Source organism: Astatotilapia calliptera, chromosome 8 (genome assembly GCF_900246225.1).
Source record: "Astatotilapia calliptera chromosome 8, fAstCal1.2, whole genome shotgun sequence".
In the NCBI taxonomy this organism is placed as follows: Eukaryota; Metazoa; Chordata; class Actinopteri; order Cichliformes; family Cichlidae; genus Astatotilapia; species Astatotilapia calliptera.
In genome coordinates this window covers 21,690,968-21,709,452 of record NC_039309.1, presented here as the reverse complement: position 1 = coordinate 21,709,452, position 18,485 = coordinate 21,690,968, and the positions used below count along the sequence as shown (strand labels likewise).

The 18,485-nt window shown below is 41.7% G+C and overlaps 1 protein-coding gene across 7 annotated transcripts in view; it reads left to right on the top strand.

The window, feature by feature from the left end:
* The window catches only part of myocd (myocardin), a 63,298-nt gene extending 44,834 nt beyond the window's left edge, over positions 1-18,464 (top strand). For 3 of the 7 annotated variants that reach the window (XM_026177424.1, XM_026177426.1, XM_026177425.1), the window contains 10 exons: positions 9,011-9,195; positions 10,100-10,204; positions 10,578-10,921; positions 11,335-11,491; positions 11,589-12,131; positions 12,537-13,040; positions 13,789-13,935; positions 14,288-14,395; positions 15,086-15,143; positions 15,273-18,464. In XM_026177424.1, coding sequence (XP_026033209.1) covers positions 9,011-9,195; positions 10,100-10,204; positions 10,578-10,921; positions 11,335-11,491; positions 11,589-12,131; positions 12,537-13,040; positions 13,789-13,935; positions 14,288-14,395; positions 15,086-15,143; positions 15,273-15,886 — 2,765 coding nt within the window. In that variant the 3' untranslated portion in view covers positions 15,887-18,464. Of the gene's footprint in view, positions 1-5,590; positions 5,747-9,010; positions 9,196-10,099; positions 10,205-10,577; positions 10,922-11,334; positions 11,492-11,588; positions 12,132-12,536; positions 13,041-13,788; positions 13,936-14,287; positions 14,396-15,085; positions 15,144-15,272 lie in introns of all 7 variants that reach the window. The other 4 variants (XM_026177420.1, XM_026177422.1, XM_026177421.1 and 1 more) reach the window with 3 other exon arrangements.
* Positions 18,465-18,485: the final 21 nt, after the last annotated feature.

The window sequence follows — 18,485 nt, the reverse complement described above, 5'->3', positions numbered from 1 at the left end:
TTATGTGAGGCACTCCTTTAACATTAGACTTGTTCCATTACCAACAAAAATATTAGTGAGCTTTAAAACTGTTTTTAATTAATTTGGGGGTTTTTTTCAATAATTTAGAGCAGTGAAAAAACAAATATTGTGTGCTTTGTCCTCGGGTGTGTGGTGGATGGCGCAGTTCACTGTGGGAAATATGAGCAGTTACTGCATTTTTCAAATTTGCCCTAGGTCCCCTTGGCTCAATCAGTATTATTTTGAAAATCCAGGAATGAGGTTGTGAGAAGCACCAACTGCCCGAGTTTCACATGCATCGGATCCTTGAGTCTGACATACTGCTTGACATTTAAAGAGAAAAGGGAAAAAAATAGTTAGATGTAGGCCTGAAATGAAAACTATAAAAACAGATACCAGCTGTTAGTCAAAAGAGAGACAAAAAGAAAGAGATCCACAGTCTCATGGACAATTTTTCACAGTACATATATGTTACTGATGGACGTGTAACATGAATCCAGCCGTATTAAAGAGAGAAAGCAAAATGAAACAGGCAGCAAAAACACAACAAAGCACATATCTAGATAGTGGAGATGAATAAATCCAGAACCAAGGAAAGCAGGTGGCTTTATGCTACAGAGCAGAGGAGAAAGAGACGGCCAGATAGTGGCTGCAGCCCGAGAACAGGCAGACAAGATTGTAAGTGACCGCCGAGGAATGCTCTTGTGCTGGAAGAGGACATTCGGCCTCAGAAGAAACAGCTTAGGAGGCCAGATTCACAAGAGGTGGCACCTGTTTACAGCCCGGCGCTGAGAGGCATGCCCAAACACAACAACTGAGCGTGCAGGCCGCATTTACAATAAAGAGGCTTTGTGCTTTTAAGAGCACGTAAGTCATAGTGATGAGAACACATAGACCTGACTGTACTGAGCAACCTCTTAAATCTTCACCCTTGCTGCGATTGATGTTCCCTCCTTTTCTTCAGGTCAGCTTAGTGGATGTTTGCAGCTTTTCGGGTTAGCTGTGACTGCCAACACACGCCACGCGAGAGATAAATTTCAAATATTCATGAGAAAGTAGTTTGTTTAGTGTGCGACATTACAACACAGCAGACAGCTACTCATAAAATCGAGATTTTTATCTATTCCTGTTACTTTAAAGCATCTCGTAAGTCATCTCGGGAAACATGGAATTAGTGAGCCATGCAAGCAAGCTGGTTTTGTCCCCCCCTCGATTCCTTGCATGTAGAAACAACAAGGGGACCGGGTGACCTGGACTACAGGCTGGGGATTTGTTGAATGATATGTCTGGCACCGTTCGCCATTTCACAGAGGCTCCAGCCTCAAGATAAACCTCTGGTAAGTGTGCGGGGGAACGGAATCCAGGGGCCCGGCGAGCCCCTATCAGTTTCTAGGAGTCTGTCACAGATAAGGCAGCAACGAGAAACACAATTGGCCAGCAGGGCTCCAAGCACTCTTTTAAAAAAGAAATTTCAATTGGCTGTTTATCTCTTGATTGCAGGCGGTGGTGCAGATCTGAGAGACGTTGCAAGGACTCGTATTTGTGCTGTTTGTCATACACCCACACACTAGATGTCTTATCGTTCTTCAAAACATCATCCGTCCTCCCAAAAAAAAATCCGGCATTTCTGAGGAGGGCACAACGTCCTCCTCCTCCTGCGACTGCCGCTTCTGCTGCTGTCGATGTGATCCCTCAGATGCTGGTTGACTCTGCCTGGCTGTGTTATTCCTGCTCGGGGGAGATGGACACGGCACAGGGTCTGTGTATATATTACCCAGGGAACATCTGGTGTTTATTAGACTATTCAAGAATCCGCCACGGCCTCTCGGGCCCGACTGGCGTGTGGCCTGCATGGGAGCACACACTGTCTGCCTGCTGGCCACAGGTCTGACTTGACACACACATACAATCTAATATTTCCCCATAAAGATAACAGGCCCGTAGCTGCAGGTTTACTGTGCTCTCTGTTGCTTTAAAATGTTCATTTCCACAGCAGAAGGACTTTAATCCTCAGTGGATGGAACCACAAAAGGAATCATTCCAGCTAATGCACCAAACCTCTCTGTGTAGTGTTTACGCATGACAGTCAGCAGTTAAATGTACTGCAGTAGGTTTAAAGAGCACTGTATGTTTAAAAGTGAGCTTCAGACTCACCCGATCATGTTACATTAGACCAGCGCAGTCGCATCAGGCCAAGTTCTAAACAGACGATAACGCCGACGTGACCATGACAGCAGCTGATGCTTCTCCACTCTCTCTCAGAGGAATGGGGCGTGCAGCCACAGCGGATCATCTGTATTACCCACCTCAGTGTTTTTCCTTCTACTCAAATCGAATCTCTTTTTTCTTCTTTTCTGCTCCTTTTCATGCTCCCAACATTGTTTTTGTTTTTTTGTTTTTTTATTTTAACATCCCTTCACCCCCAACCCCCACTGCAGATGAGTCTGGATCTGCCAGAGCTTTCTTCCTGTTAAAAGGGAGTTTTTCCTTCCCACTGTCGCCAAGTGCTTACTCATAAGGGGTCATCTGATTGTGGGAGTTTCTCTGTATTATTGTAGGGTCTTTGCCTTACAATTATACAGAACTGTGTTGTGATTCGGTCCTATACAAATATAATTAAATTGAATTAAATTTACCTTTTTTCCTGTCCCTCCCCTTTTTGAGTTCAGAATTTGTCTGTGTTGAATATTTTTCTTTTTTTTGCTCTTTATGTTCTTCATTTTCTGGAAGTATCAAAACTTCTAACATACAATGATAATCATTCTTAATCTACTTCATTGTCCTCTCTTTTAACATATTTCTTTCTTATTTTCAAGTCAATTCAATTTTATTTCTATTTATACAGCGCCAGATCACAACAACAGTCGCCTCAAGACGCTTTATATATTTGTACGGTAGACCGTAGAATAATACATACAGAGAAAAACCCAACAATCATATGACCCTCTATGAGCAAGCACTTTGGTGACAGTGGGAAGGAAAAACTCCCTTTTAACAGGAAGAGACCTCCGGCAGAACCAGGCTCAGGGAGGGGCGGGGCCATCTGCCATGACCAGTTGGGGTGAGAGAAGGAAGACAGGATAAAGACATGCTGTGGAAGAGAGCCAGAGATTTTATTCTCTACCTCCTGATGCTGCTCCTTCCTTCTTTCTGTGTTTTCCTTTCTCATTCATCCTGTTTTAGTAACGTCTGCCTCTTCCTTTTTTTCGTCTTCTTTTGTCAGAGATTGATAGATGTCTATTTTGACTGAGATCTTTAGCATAATATTTGCTTTATCTAAAGTTTAAAAATGCCTAATATTTGAACATTAATCTTGATTTTGATGAAACCTATTTTTCCTCTGAAGCATTACATTTCAGATCCGTTTTTCATCAGACACTAATACTCTCTCTAACTTGTCCAGCACAAAGCTCAGTATCATTCATTTCTTTGTTGGCGCTGGATCCTATGTCATCCCTCTGAAATATCCCACTAAAATTATATTTGACCAAATAAGTGCTGTTGCTCTTTCTTGGACTCAGATAATCAAACTGATCTGGTGCGCTCTCCGCACTGCTTGGTAATCAGTCCTGCAAGTGCTGCGGACAGATTGTAGGCCAAGCCAGGTTAGCTCTGGCCCTGATTATTTATCCAGGATTTAACAGAGATAGATTGTAGAAAGTTGAAAATCTTACCCACTGCAACCCTTTAATTAGAGCCTCTCCATTTATTTTTCTAGTATTCAGACTGTACTAGGAGTAAAAGCAGCTGGACTGATATTACAGCTGATCCAAAATGTAAATATTGATTATTGAAGGATAAAAGAAGTGTGGAGATAGCAGCTGAATGCAGAAGTGTGTAGATTAATAATGATATGATAAAAAAGGGAACAGAGGTTTAAATGGAAGACCATTTTACTCTGGAATTTAATAAACAGATGAGGAAAAAGCCCTGATATCACTTCAAAATTATTGTAGTTTGTTACTTCTAAACATCATCTATAACTTTGGTTACTGTGGGTGTTGTAACGACAACATTCACAATAAGACGAAAAACTAAAGTCTGCATTAACAAAGCATACACAAAGAGTTATTTGCCATATTCTTATAATTACTGACATTATTGATATAATATTTTTAAATATCACAGTTGTCATCCATACGTGGTTATAAAAATACCCCAATCAAGTTACAGGTAAATGTTCTGTAAGGAAAGAAGGAAAAGTGTAGAAATATTATGAGCAGAATCTCTCTGCGTACAGGAAAAGCAGATCTGCTGTTATGAATTCGTGGTGTGCTGCAGGTGCATTCCTAAAATGCAACGTTCATCTTTTTGCTACTGAAAAACAGCCTTGTGACCTTAACTTGTCTTTCAAGTAGGGCAGTGGAAGTGTGCCAGCTTAACCGCCAAGTTGTGCTTTCTCACAGCTTGCTCTTGAGACGCGAAGAAATCATCTGTGTTTATAGTCGTAGAACAGACACACCGAACGGTGGAGAGGAGGAGAAGGATTGCATAAAAATGCAGACACAGAGCCCACGCTCATTAATTGCAGGACATTATCCCACTTATAGATCACCAGTGACACTGTCAGTTACCTGAATCCTCTAAGAAATGACCGCAGTAACGGTGTATTGAAGGATCGGGTTATATGGTTTGTTTTTAAATGAATTTCAACATTAGTTCAGAATTGTTTGAAAGTTATATCTGGAAGATGCTCAAAATCGTTACTGCATACTTATCAGAGATCTTTTCATGTTAGCATGTAGTATCAGGGTAAGGTGGAGCCATTATTAACTAGCTTATGGAGTCATTATACACTGAGCAGGCATACCAGGTGAAGTAAATAACATTTTGATGATCTCTTTATCATGGCGCCTGTTACTGGGGTGGATATATTAGGGAGCGAGTGAACATTTTGTCCTCAAAGTTGATTGGTTAGAAGCAGGAAAAATGTACAAGTGTATGGATTTGAGTGTGTCTGAGAAGGAACGAATTGTGACGGCTAGACGACTGGGTCAGAGCATCTCCTGTGGGAGGCTCCCAGTCTGGAGTGTGCATTGATTAGCTGAACACCAGGATGCACTATGGGAAGAAGGGAAGCCAGCGGACGCAGTGTGATGCTTTGGAAAATGTCCTGCTGGGAAAACTTTGGTAATTCGCCCTGCCACAAAGCAAAATGGTTTGAGGAGCACAAGTTTGAGTTGACTTGACCTCCAAATTCTGTTGCTAACAACTTGGTACCAGATACCACAGCACACCTTCAGGGGTCTAGTGGAGTCCATGCCTCAATAGGTCAGGGCTGTTTTACCAGGCTAAGGCAGACCGGGCAATATTACGCAGGTGGTCATAATGTTATGCATGATCGGTGTAAGTTATTCTGGACAACATAGACCATCTAAATCTTTAAAAGTAATAAGAGTCACTGTCAAACAAATGGATTAAGGATCTTTGTGATCACGGCTAAAGTGCATTATATCAAAGTATACTTTCAACTGCAAACATAAAAATATACTTTTAAGCATGTACTTCATTACTCTCCACTCCTTTAGTGTAGTGTTTCCCTGGTGTGTCCCATGTCGTTGATGTTGTGGTCCTGCTCTGTGTTATCCAGACCCGGCCTCAGGCGGCTCCAATCTGGAAGCCCAGCTGAGGCTAAAGCGAGCCCAGCTCGCCGAGGACTTGAATAAGAAGTTGGCTCTCAGGCCAGGGCCCATGGAGCTGGTGCAAAAGAATATCATTCCCCTAGACTCTGCCATCACGATGACAGGTATCAGTGGAGAGACGCCGCCACGTGGTGTAACCCGACTTTAACACCCGCCTTAGCCTGTGCGTTTATATGCTTGTGTGTTTGGAACTAAAGTTTAGGTGTAGAGTTTGTTTTGTGTAAAAGGGCCCTTCTAACTGACAGACTGTGTGTACTCATTAATGAGGCAGACTGTAAGCTACTCAAACGAGCATTGTACTTGAGTGGACTGCACTGCTACGTCGGTCACATCGTTTAGTCTTCTAACAGGAGAAACGGATTATTCCAAATGATAAGACCTTCAAAGGGTCTGCACAGATCAGAGTCTTCAATGCATCACAACCCCTTTTGTTTTTCTCTCGTGCTGGAGAGTCATGTGCTAAAGTCAAGTTTATAGGTATGAGCAATGATATTTCTCTTTATTTTAACCTGGTCTATTTTTGCATATGTGAACCACGCTAATGTTGCACTCTCCAGCAAAGTCTATTTTGGGAAAATATTACAGTGTTTCAGGAAACACAGGAATTTTAGAGGAATTGTTTTAAACACTAAAATTACTAAAACTATTAATTACTATCACTATTCCTTATTTCTATTAATAAAACACTGGTATTACCACAAAATATGAGGGATATAAACCATCTGAACAAGCATTTTTCACAACCTGCCCATGTGTTCTTGTTTATCTTTCTGATCAGTCAAGCTTTGTAAGGCATATCAAAATGCATTATTCAAGTCAAAATTTGAATTCTGGTCTTGATTAGTGGACCACCTATGCATCAAAGTATTCTTCTTTGTACATTAAATTTGAATGCCTTAACAGGGATGAGGGCTGTTAAAATGAACAGTTGTGTTTGTAGCCAGAAAGAAAGAAAGAAAATCCATGTAAAAAAAAAAAAAGGTGCTTAGCAATCAGCATTTACAAATGTCTATTATGGACTCAAGTGTTTGAGGAGTGCTCTTCGGTGCATCGTGTATGCTTAAACAAAGATTTAGCACTGCGTGAAGCGCAGGGCCGGAGCTGTCCCACCACGCCGCTCACATCTCACACTGTTTGGGTCCAACATGTTACTCACTCTCTCTGTTCTTAGCAGTGCAGCGAGTTTTCTTTCGACTCTGCTGTTTTAGCGGTTTTATGTTTGCCTCCTTAAGCTTCCAGTAAACATGTTGCACAAAGGAGCCGGCAGGCTGCGGTCAGCTGGTTTATAATACCTCTGCCGGAGAAGGGGATCTCCGTTTATCGAGATGAACAGCAGCTGTATTTGGGTCCACCCTTTTTCTTTAGAAGTCTGCGATGTGTGTGCGTGTAGAGTGCATCCTTTGCCACATGTGTGGGCGTACCTGCCTGTATGTTTGGACCTATCTGCTCATCCTCCCCCCACCCCCCTCTTTTGTCTGTGCTCTGACTGGCTCCAATCAGCCACCTACAAAACTACGTGACAGGACCAGGCTGTTGTGACCCCCACCCCGCCCCCTTTGCCTGCAGCATTAACCCCTCACCTTAAAGCTCTATATCTCCCTACATAACACTCCCAGTGATTGTTTCAACCTCTGTCTGGTAATTTTGGAAACTGCCTGACCCGCCATAGCTTGTAAACCAGCCATGTGAAAAGAGGAAGCGTACGTGGCGTGCAGATTTCCTGTAATTCTGCCAACTCAATCTCCCGGTGACAACAAATTATCTTAAAGAGTCCTGGACTGTGCAGCAGAGCGAAAATGCACCGAGTAAATTCACACACAGACCGTGTTGGTGTTTTTCCCTACAGACTTAAACATGAACAGGTGGGAGGAAATGGCATTTAGGACAATGCTATTTACTAAGCTGTGCAGTAAGCTCGCCGAGTGTGTGTTTGTGTGTACTGCAAGGTCATAGAGTTGCACAGAATGGACCTGGTACTGTGATGGAAACCAGAATCTGTTCCTGGTTGTCACATGTTTGGATACAAAAAGAGAATCTTATACCTCTCAGCGCGCACACACACACACACACACACACACACACACACACACACACACACACACACACACACTCCAGCCTTTACCACCTCCTTCCCTGGCTCTGTCCCTTCAGCTCCATTAGATAGTTGCTCTTAACTACCCCAATCAAAGCTGAGTTCCCTATCGGGCCAGCCAATCAGGAGCGTTCTAGAGGTAAAGTGGTTGTGTGAGTGTCTTACCCACACAGCGTAACACCTCCGAGCTGAGTGCTGTACTAGGTGTGAGTGACAGGCAGTGTGTGAATACCTCTGCTCACATACATTGTGTGCAGCATGCAGTATGCATCCAATCAGCCAAGGAGCAGGTAAAAAAAATGTTTCACAAAAACAGATGTGAAAAGGGTCCAGTGGTTTGTGGATTGAATGAAATGTTTTCTTGAAATGGTGTTCAAGGCGCTTTGGACAAATTCTGCTGTCATTTGGTTTGTGGGACAAAGGTCTTACCCTATCAGCAGCACGTGTAACTAAAGCCTGGTGTATTTAAAACTACAGAGCACAGAATGATTGAACCTCCACAGATACAGTGCTGGAGTAACATAACAGCGTGTTAAACTGAGAACCGTTTCCACTAAAACAACAGGTTGAGGTTGAACACAATAGTCTTGCGACTGGTCATTTGCTGTTTTAGATTGCAGATGAAGTAGTTTGGTGGTAAAGTCTGACTGTCAGCCGGCTGGAGGCAGCAGTACTGATTGGCTGTTTCAATAACTGTAATATCCAGGCTATAAAAAACTGGAAGGAACATATTGAAGCATGCTCGGTTATTAAAATGTGCTCTTAGTGTCTTGAATCATAGGTCTTGTGATAATTGTATATCGATGATGACTGTGACAGTTTATACTTGCTTTGCTTTTAGTTCTGGTTAGATTTTGCACTTTAGTTTAATTCACCTATCTACATTTTTCCAAATTTTCTTCACAGATTGTACTAATGTTATGTGGAATTTTTTTGAGCATAGTAATATTGTAACAGCCCTGATGTGTGTCTCAGTATGCAAATGAGTTAGATGGTACATCCCATGTCAATTGTAGCAATGCTGCTAGACACTGTTAGGTTAGGTGATCTTTAAAGTTTCTATGTGGATCATTTCCTTTAGGCTGTAGTCACACTGTGCAGATTTCTGTTATGTCTGATAACAACGCACGCCTGGCAGATTGAAGACGATCCGAATGCATTCTGTGTGCACTTACAGTTTTTGTTTTGTTTTGTTTCTAGGTGTAAAAGGGGTCTAGGCTGATAGATATTACATCGCTGACACCCCCACGTATCTCTGTTTTTGTTCTTCTTGCAGTAAACCATGGTAAGCTCCCTAAGCAAGAGGACTCCTATGCATTTGAGGAGGACAGCAGCAGCGAGAGTCTGTCTCCAGAGCAGCACCACAGTGATGAGTCGCAGGGTTCGGCCTGCCCTTCATCTGAGGCTGTCGGCAGTACGGCCTCCTCCTCGTCCTCACCTGCCCTCACCAGCGAACGACAGGTCAAAAAAACACACAAACACGCCTCCTCTCCTCTCCTTTGTTCTATCCATTTCTTTCACTCAAGCTCCCACACTGAGCAGCTATGATTACCACCAGTTTATTTCTGCTGCCCTCCTGTGGTAGCAGAGTGAGCTGCACATCCTCTGTTTTCCACTGTTGGACTGAGTTGACATAGGCAGGTGTCACATTCCTGCATGCTGAGCCATGCTGGCGGCACAGCTGCCTTTATATGCTTGCTGCTTACCTTTCACTCACGGTGACCTCATTCCAACGGTCACCAACAGAAACGGTCCCTCAACTGAAATTTGTGCCAGAACACAATTGTTTATATCTCTTAGACCTCTGCCTCTTAAATGTTCCAACTGAATCATCATCCCTCTGTGCGTCATGTCAGGCCCAAAGGTTTGTTTAAAGCTTTTTGGAATACTTTTGCGGAGGAAACATCAATACATGAGCATTTTAGGGATAATTATTCTATTTGGATTATAAACTGTCAAGCAGTCTCCCTGTCTGTTCAATTTACCTTTATAATCATGAAGAAGAAATGAGAAGAAAACAGATACAGTCAGAGCAAAATGCATGAAATCTAAGGCAACAATAGCAAAAAAGTTGCCAAAGACTATAAAATAGCTGCGTAAATACAGTCGTTCACTTTTATTACATCCTGCCATGTGCTTGTTTAGTATTGTTTGGAACCAGATGTCTGTCAGTAGAGTGGATACGATAAAACAACTCCAAGGTTAAACCTCTTTGAGTGAAACTGAGCTCAACAGACCAGTTTATCAAATGAAGCGAGAAGAAAACTATTCTTTACGTCTAAACTGAAACACTTTATACTTTAGTAATTATTTCTTTAACTTCAGCCTGGAAAAGTAAATGTACTTTGTTTTTATTTGTGGATAGGGTGGTGTAAGCAGAGACCCCCCTGATCAAAGCCAGGATGAGGGGCTTTCTGGTGCTAACAACAGCCAGACTACTCCCCCAATACCTGTTCCTGCTATCGTCAAGGTCAGTTTGTCATTAAACTCACTATCATCTGCCACCTGGCTGTAGCTCAGGTGGCAGAGCAGGTCAGCCACTAACCATAAGGTTGGTGGTTCGATCCCAGCCTGGAGCAGCCTGGGATCGAACTTGGGCAAGATACTAACCCAATGTTTGCCTACTGGTGGTGGTTAGAGGGCCCGGCAGCCTCGCCTCTGTCAGTGCGCCCCAGGGCAGCTGTGGCTACAATGTAGCTTGCCATCACCAATGGGTGAATGACTGCTTTGGGGTCCTTAGGGACTAAGTAAAGCGCTATACAAATGCAGGCCATTTACATTCTTAACTTTAACAAATGAATTTCTAACCCTAACTCAGACTTTCTCGTCCTCTCTACCACCAGTCTAAATCTTCCGACAAGAACCGTCACAAGAAGCCCAAAGATGTGAAGCCTAAAGTCAAAAAGCTCAAGTACCACCAGTACATTCCTCCAGACCAGAAGGCAGAGAAGTCCCCTCCACCCATGGATTCGGCCTACGCCCGACTCCTCCAGCAGCAGCAGCTCTTCCTGCAGCTGCAGATTCTCAGCCAGCAGAAACACACTCATGCGCAATCGCAGACACAGCAGTCGCAACATCCGCATACCCACACTCCGCAGACGCAGGCCCAAGCCCAGTCTCAGGCTCAGGCTCAGCAGAGGCAGCCCACTTTCAGCTATCAACCCCACACACCAGCTCACACCCAGAAGTAAGTAGAGAACATATCTGACGAAATCTCCTCAAATTATCTACTGCAAACTTGTGTAGGGGGGGGGGGGGTTAATAAAAGTAATGCTACATCTTACTCTTAAGTGTGATCCAAAACAGTAAATAGCACAAAAAACATGAACTGAAAGACTTTAAAATGATGTAGATTAGGGAAGAAATCTGGGATCTGATTACTTTCTGTAGGTTTGAGCCATGGTTAATGTCAGAACAATAATAAACTCCTTACATCTGCATCAGTAAATATGAGATCCAGTTTTTAATTTACCATCTTACATACTGCAGACCCATGTAACATGTGGTGCACCCACCAATGTAAGCAGTCAGAATGTTTTGGCTCATCAATATATATATATATTTACTTTTGGGTAATCTTCTTCAATTGCTCCATTCCAGAGGAGTCAGTGAGCAACTATCGGCTTGTAGTTCCAGTGCCCCGTCGAGCACAGCCAACAGTAACTCATCCTCTCCAGTCAAGAACACATTCCCCAACCAAAGCAACATCGCACAAGTCAAACCTGGGCCCCTGCCATCTAATCTGGATGACCTAAAAGTAGGTGATACTAGAGAGGAACATTCTGACAATCTTCTCTCCTTAACATACATATGTAATCCTTTTTATTCTCCTTTTTTTTCTTTTGCCCTGCAAGGTTTCAGAGCTGAGGCAGCACCTGCGTATTCGTGGCATGCCTGTCTCAGGCACCAAGACTGCCCTCATCGAGCGACTCCGGCCCTTCAAAGACTCCAACACCGGCTCCTCGCCCTCGGGATCCTCTGATATCACCACCATGACCTTTCCTGTCACACCCACAGGGTCCTTGTCCTCCTACCAGTCCCCATCCTCCTCCAGTGCTCTGTCCCAGGGAGGCTATTACCAGTACCCCAGCACCTCCTCCACCCCACCCATCTCGCCGGCCTCCTCTGAGCTGTCCCTCAGCGGTTCACTCCCCGACAGCTTCAGCGATGTGCCCATGTCTTCGCCAACACAGTTTGCCCTTCATCCATCTCCTGCCCAGCTCGGCGTGGAGGATGGCTTTGGGGGAGGAGGAGGTGGCAGCATGGGTGGGGCAGGTCAGAGGATGGGGGAGGTTGGTGGTATGGATGGTGTAGAAGCCGAAAAAGACAAGATGCTGGTGGAAAAGCAGAAGGTGATCGAGGAGCTGACGTGGAAATTGCACCAGGAGCAGAGACAGGTGATGATCTGTTTCTGCTTCCTAACACTTCATGGTGGATCTTAAGAGAATGAAGGCATTTCACCTCTCATCCGAGGTTCCTCAGGTCTAAAACCAAAAGCTGGACCCATGACTTTTTTCACAACTTGGGCCATGTGATTACACACTAATTAATAGGTCAGTGCTTCTTGAATGAGAGGTGAAAAGTCTGCTTTTTTTCAAGCTCTTAAACCTACCACTACATGCTTTGCTAGTCAACAGGTGGATGTAAAGTAGAGATGTTAAGAAGGCTAATTTTCATTTATCAAGTCTATGTCATAGGCAGCCATGAAACTGCAGCATCTAATACTAATGCAACAATCAATCATGTTATTATTTATAAAGTATTGAGTTGTAAATTGAATGCTCTGTGATCATGCTTATTAGGTTGAAGAGCTAAAGATGCAACTCCACAAGAGAAAACGTTGCTATGGAGCAACACAGGATACGGTCCCTCCTGCATCTCATCCTCCCATGCACCACCAGCAGCACCAGACACCAGCCATGATGGGGCAGCATTTTTTTGGGGTGACTATCAAGCAGGAGCCTTTGTCTTTGTCCTCCAGCTGCCCTCTGTCCTCCCCTAAACAGCCTAAGTGCCCTCCTGGTAGCTGCAGAGAGGATATGGGACACTGCGGTTCCTCCATTACCAACATGGGGGTCCCCGGGGGACCACAGTGTATGGATACAGGCCCTGCCTCTGGCAGCCCCACCGCTATGTCCACCTTCCTCAGCCCACAGTGCTCACCGCAAGACTCTCCTATCAGAAAATCTTCCAGCAGCCCACAGCCTTCATCTCCTAACAACCCCTACCTGCTGTCTCCTCAACTGGGGAGGGATGGCTGTAGTCACCCCCACACCCAGGGAAACAACAGAGCATGCAACATGCAGGTATGATGCCTTTATATTTAGAATGACCATTTTACTGACTTCTATTAGATAATATAATTAAAACAAGAAGCAGTATTTACTTTTAAGGGAATAGTATTGTATTTTATATATATTTATTTAGTTTTCTTTGTTCTCTTCTAATGTACTTTGAGATGTTTACCTTGAAGACCATGGTGGATTTGAGACAATAATTTAACCAATGTTTTAACATGACCCCACTTTACACCCCTACGAAGTTTTATCAAACTATCCTGTTTAGAGACAGAAAGAATGATATGGACGCAAACAAACGCTACCAAAAACATAACCTAATCAAGGTTTGTTTAGCTTTATATTGCTATTTCTTTATTTTCTATGGATATTCTGATTTTTATTGTGATTTCTTTTAGCATTTATATATTCCTGTATTTGCTGTCATGAGATCACCAAAATCATTAGGCATCATCATCATCAGTGGGCTGCATAAGTAAATGTATATTATAGTATAAAAGTTAAAGAAAACCGACATAATACTTATCTACATTTTTAAATGTGGGCAGCCACCAACTAGCACAGAAACATATGTAACTAGCATTAGCTTTTACAATTTCCCATCATCTGCATCTCTGAAAACATGTTCAAAACAGTATATGTAAATATTTATTTCATATACAAAATATGCTCTCTTTAGTTTAGGTGGGTTTTTTTAGTCTTTTCTTCTTTTGTTGATTTCTAACATGTTTGGGGCATTTTATTTTTGGCTAACTAGATGCAGCAAAAGAGTGGCGGTCCGCCTATAAACTGCTCCTATCCTTCCAACCAAAGAGGTCTTCAGGGAGTCTATCCCAGCTCAGCTGACTGTGGCCTCAACAACAGCAGCCCTGCTAAGGCTGAGAGCCAGAACATGCAACCAAAGGTAATTTTCTATCCACATGACCAGCATTTTACAGCATCGTCACATCAGCATCATTTACTTCAGCTGAATCATCTCACATGTATGTTACTGTTTTCCTTTCTTCTCTCCATTTGTGGCCTGTCTCTGTGTATTATTGTCTTTTGTTGTGAAGTTCATTTTGTCATAACTTCATATCAGTTTTCATCATATATTCCTTGACATGTCAGTGACATTTCCTTTACAAGACGACAACGCCAAATCATTTTTTAGAGTAAACTTTTCACTGTGATGAGATTTTTTAAACGTGAGGGCCTAATTTGGGTAAATCCCCCTATAATATACTAATATCACTTTTCACCTATTTCCCATATAGATGTCAGTTTTGCCAAAGTGCCAGGTCCCTCCCCCTGCCTTCAGTAGCTCAGATTCAGATGCATCTGACTTAAGACAGCCCCCATGCTATGAGGATGCAGTCAAACAGGTAAACTCAAATCCATGATAAAATTCAGTAGAGATGGCTGGCCAGAAATTTATTTGACCTTTTTTTGGCGTTGCTCTCATTCCACTCTTCCTCCTGTGGTCTGTCTTGTTTTTTCTTTCTTCTATTTTTATCTGTGTTGTAGTTTTTGTTTTCATCCATCGCTTTGTTCACTGCACTTTTATAGCTATTATGACAACAGCGTTATAGTGATTTTATTTTTAACCATCATAATTATGTAAAAATTTGTTACAGTTGACAAAATATTTTATTCATTATATTAAACTGTAAAAAAAATGCCTACAGTGTTGTGAAATGTATTGTTTTGTTTGCACATAAAAGGGATTTTCCCCCTTAGACATAAAAAGGTTAGTGAATAATTAATAATTATTAGAACACTTGTTGTAGCGCTACATTTTTGACTATGAGCAAAACTAAATTTCTGTTACCTTCTTAATTTTGCCAGCAAAGCAAAATAAAGCACATCTAAATTTTTTAAAGCCAATTAAAATATTTCTGTTTCTCTGAAACAAGCAAAAAAAAACCCCTCTATCTTTTAAAGCTAGTAAAAGGGGCCAAGTCCCGTTTTAGGAGCTAGAAAGTTTAAAAAAAAAATCAACAAATTCAATTCAGTTTTTTAAGTGTTTAAAATTTCAGCTGATAAAAGGAATGCACTTTTTGTTACTGTTACAGCAACTGACCCGAAGTCAGCAGATGGATGAGCTTTTGGATGTGCTCATAGAGAGTGGAGGTAAGGATTCATTCTATAGATCCTATTGGCTGAAGACGAAAGCATTTGAAATCACTACCCGTTGTTCACAGTCTTACCTGACACATTGAACCTGCTGTGACCCTCCCTCCTCTCCTCTTTCTCTTCAAGAGATGCCAGCTAACGCCAGAGAAGAGAGGGAGAGGTCCTCTGTAACCAAAGTTATGCCTCACATTACTGTGTCCCCAGGGTGTCCCGGCCTCCTCATCCCGTGGTTTCACCGACATTACGAGCACCTCTCCCCCAACCAGCTCCCTTACGACCACGCAGCCAATCACGTCACCGAGAGCCACCCAGACACTCTGCTTGGCAGTCCCGTCGGCCGCGGAGGGGAGGTACCTCTTCTTAAAATGGCAGCAGAGGATGGGGGCCAGGAAGATGAAGGGAAGCGAGAGGTTGATCGGTACAGCAGCCCTCAGAATCATCATCACTCTCATCATCCACAACAGGACAAACTTCTGAGCAACCGAGATCTGATGGACACGTCTCTCTCGGCCATCGGCAGTAAGGCATCCGCCAACCCCGAGGTGCAGGGAATGGTCAGCATGACCTTTAGTGAGACGGCTTGGGAGACAATGGAATGGCTCGACCTGACACCACCCAGTTCTGCCACTGCCTTCAGCATTGCTCCACCCAGTGCACCAAGCATTTTTAATGCCGAGTTCCTGGATGTAACAGACATTAATTTGAACTCTGCCACAGACCTTCACCTGGAGCACTGGTAAAAACAACACTGTCCCTAAAGTGCTGGTTAGCAGCATACCAGCCATCGAACTCAAGACTGCAGCTTGCAACTAGCTGCACGGACTTCTGATATTAGCTATGACAATACCAAAGACCTATTTAATTCTGTTCTTAACAGCTTTAAATGTTCACGTGTTGCTCCTTGCTATGATCCAGTGGAATGTATAACCATTAGCAGATATGCAAAAGCTGAAATCTAAGCCAGAAAATTGAACAATTGTCATATCCCAACCTTTCCACTTCACTGAAATGTGGTTCTTATGTTGTCGTCATACTCAAAAACTAAAGCCCTTGTGCTTTTTGGCATGATCTTGATGTGCACAACTACCAAGTACTTATGACAGCGGACATAGTGTCAGAAGAAACGTTAATGTAACTTAAAAACCTGATTACAGTACTTTACGCCAACATTTAATACAGTATCAGTGCTTTGACTTGAAGACACAGTTTGACTTTCATTGTGTACTTTGAGTTATATATTTGTACTGGAAAAAAACCCCAGAGAGGACTTAACAGGTGAATTGGATTGCTTAGTAATGGCCATACTGTAAATATCAAAACTGACAGAGATAAGTTGCCGTCTACATATTATGTCAGAGGTGTGGAAGAACATACAAACAACAAATCAAATGCTTTCTGTAATCACTTCATTATTTGATGTAAATATGATTTTTTTTAATTCACTGTGCACCTCTAGCTTAATAAACACTTGTCACAGTTTGCTTGAGCTTAGTATATGTGTATAGGTTAGGTCATTTGAAGGAATCTTTTTGTACTTATTTGTTTTCCACTATTATCCACAGGATGACACCTTTAAAAGAATTATCTTATCAGTTTATATCAGCAGCCAAATGCTGCCTTATTTGCAAAAGCTTTTTATTCCCAAATTTTAATATCAAATGACTGCTCCCCTGGAAGTTGTTGACTGATGTGATTTAGATGGCTCCACCCATGTAAAGCTCACATCTAGCTTTTTCTCTCTCTTTTTTGGTCATTAAAATGCCAGCATTTCTGTTCCCATTTACATTTATTTATTTTGTGCTTTTGTATTTATAGTTGATCCTGTATTTATACATTCGTTTAAAACAGATTGGGGCTCTATATGATGTATGAAAAAAGTACCATTATCGATCACTGACATTTCTTCATTATTAGTTCTCTTAAGAATGTGATACAAAGTAAAAGAACCACTTTGAAAAGCCATGTTTTCCTAACTTACTTTAAAAAAAAAAAAAAGATTTGTAATTGACAATTCTTAGCACTTAATAGGATGATGTAATATAATCAAATTTTTACTGTGAATACTGGATATTAATAAAGAATAGACTTTCACAAAAGCCAGCCGAGATAAACCTATTATGCACAGTAGTTATAGGTGAGAATGACAAACTCAGAACCAAATAAGGTTTTAGTTTTGATTAGTAAATGCATTTTTATGCACCTAAAAACTTAGATTAAAAATTAATAAATAAGTATAATTTCTTGCATACCTCCTTTATATCTATCCGCTGACTGTAAAGCTACGGCTAGCAGTTTGTTAGCCTAAATTGCATAAAGACTGACAGATGGGGACAGACCGAAGTGGCTTTGTCTTCAAATCACAGAATCAGCCTACCAGCACTTCTGTTTTATGTTCCTAGTTACATCTGTTCATTCATTCTCAAAAGACCCAGTAAGCTTCATTCATTGTTCACAGTACTCACCGTCTTTTCCAAATTAGCATTATCTTAGCTAGCTCATTGGTCATTAACTTGAAAATATGATATTAACTTTACTCCACATAAACTTGTTCTATTTAATGTGAGTATTAGACATAATACAAGTTTTATTAGCAAAATGCTAAAATAAAGTACTTTTTTCATGCAGTAAAATTAATACTAGCAGAACTAGCAGTCTAGATTTTGTTTGTATGTTTTTTTTTCCCACTCAGAACACCCGAGGAGACAGAAAACTTTACTAATATGTATTTTCTCTTCATTCATGTTCTATGCTTGAGCAAATTTTTAACGGCAGTCCGCTTGCTTTTACACTTGAACCAGAAGTGCTGGTAGGCGTTAGCTACATAAAGTGTTTCTACCTTATTCCAGTCTTTATGCTAACATTACCACCTAGCTATTTTACAGACAGATGTAAATGGTTTTGATCTTAGAAAGATGTATGTCATTTCCAGTAATATAAAATTATGACTTCAGTTCCTTGGCTAATAAACCTCGTCCAATTATTCGTGTCCTCTGTAACCATGGTTCTCATGTCATGTTGACCAAATTGTTGTTTTTTTGTTTGTTAAAATGAAGTGTTGCACTTGAGTGGCTTCTCTGGTTACATGTTAGCTATTACCCAGCTTCAGTATATGTCAAAGCTAATACTTTATTTCCTGTCTTCTGTTGTCAGAACAATTACTGTCCTTTTAATTATTTTTGACAAATTTTTAAATAATTTTCCCTAATTAAGAGAAAAGTAATCTGACAGAAGCTTCCATGTTGCTTGGCCACTGACTTGCCCAAGTCCCTGTATACTACAAAAAAAAGACAGCAATAAACTTATCACTTATCAAAATTATTTTGGCAGTTTTTTTTCGTG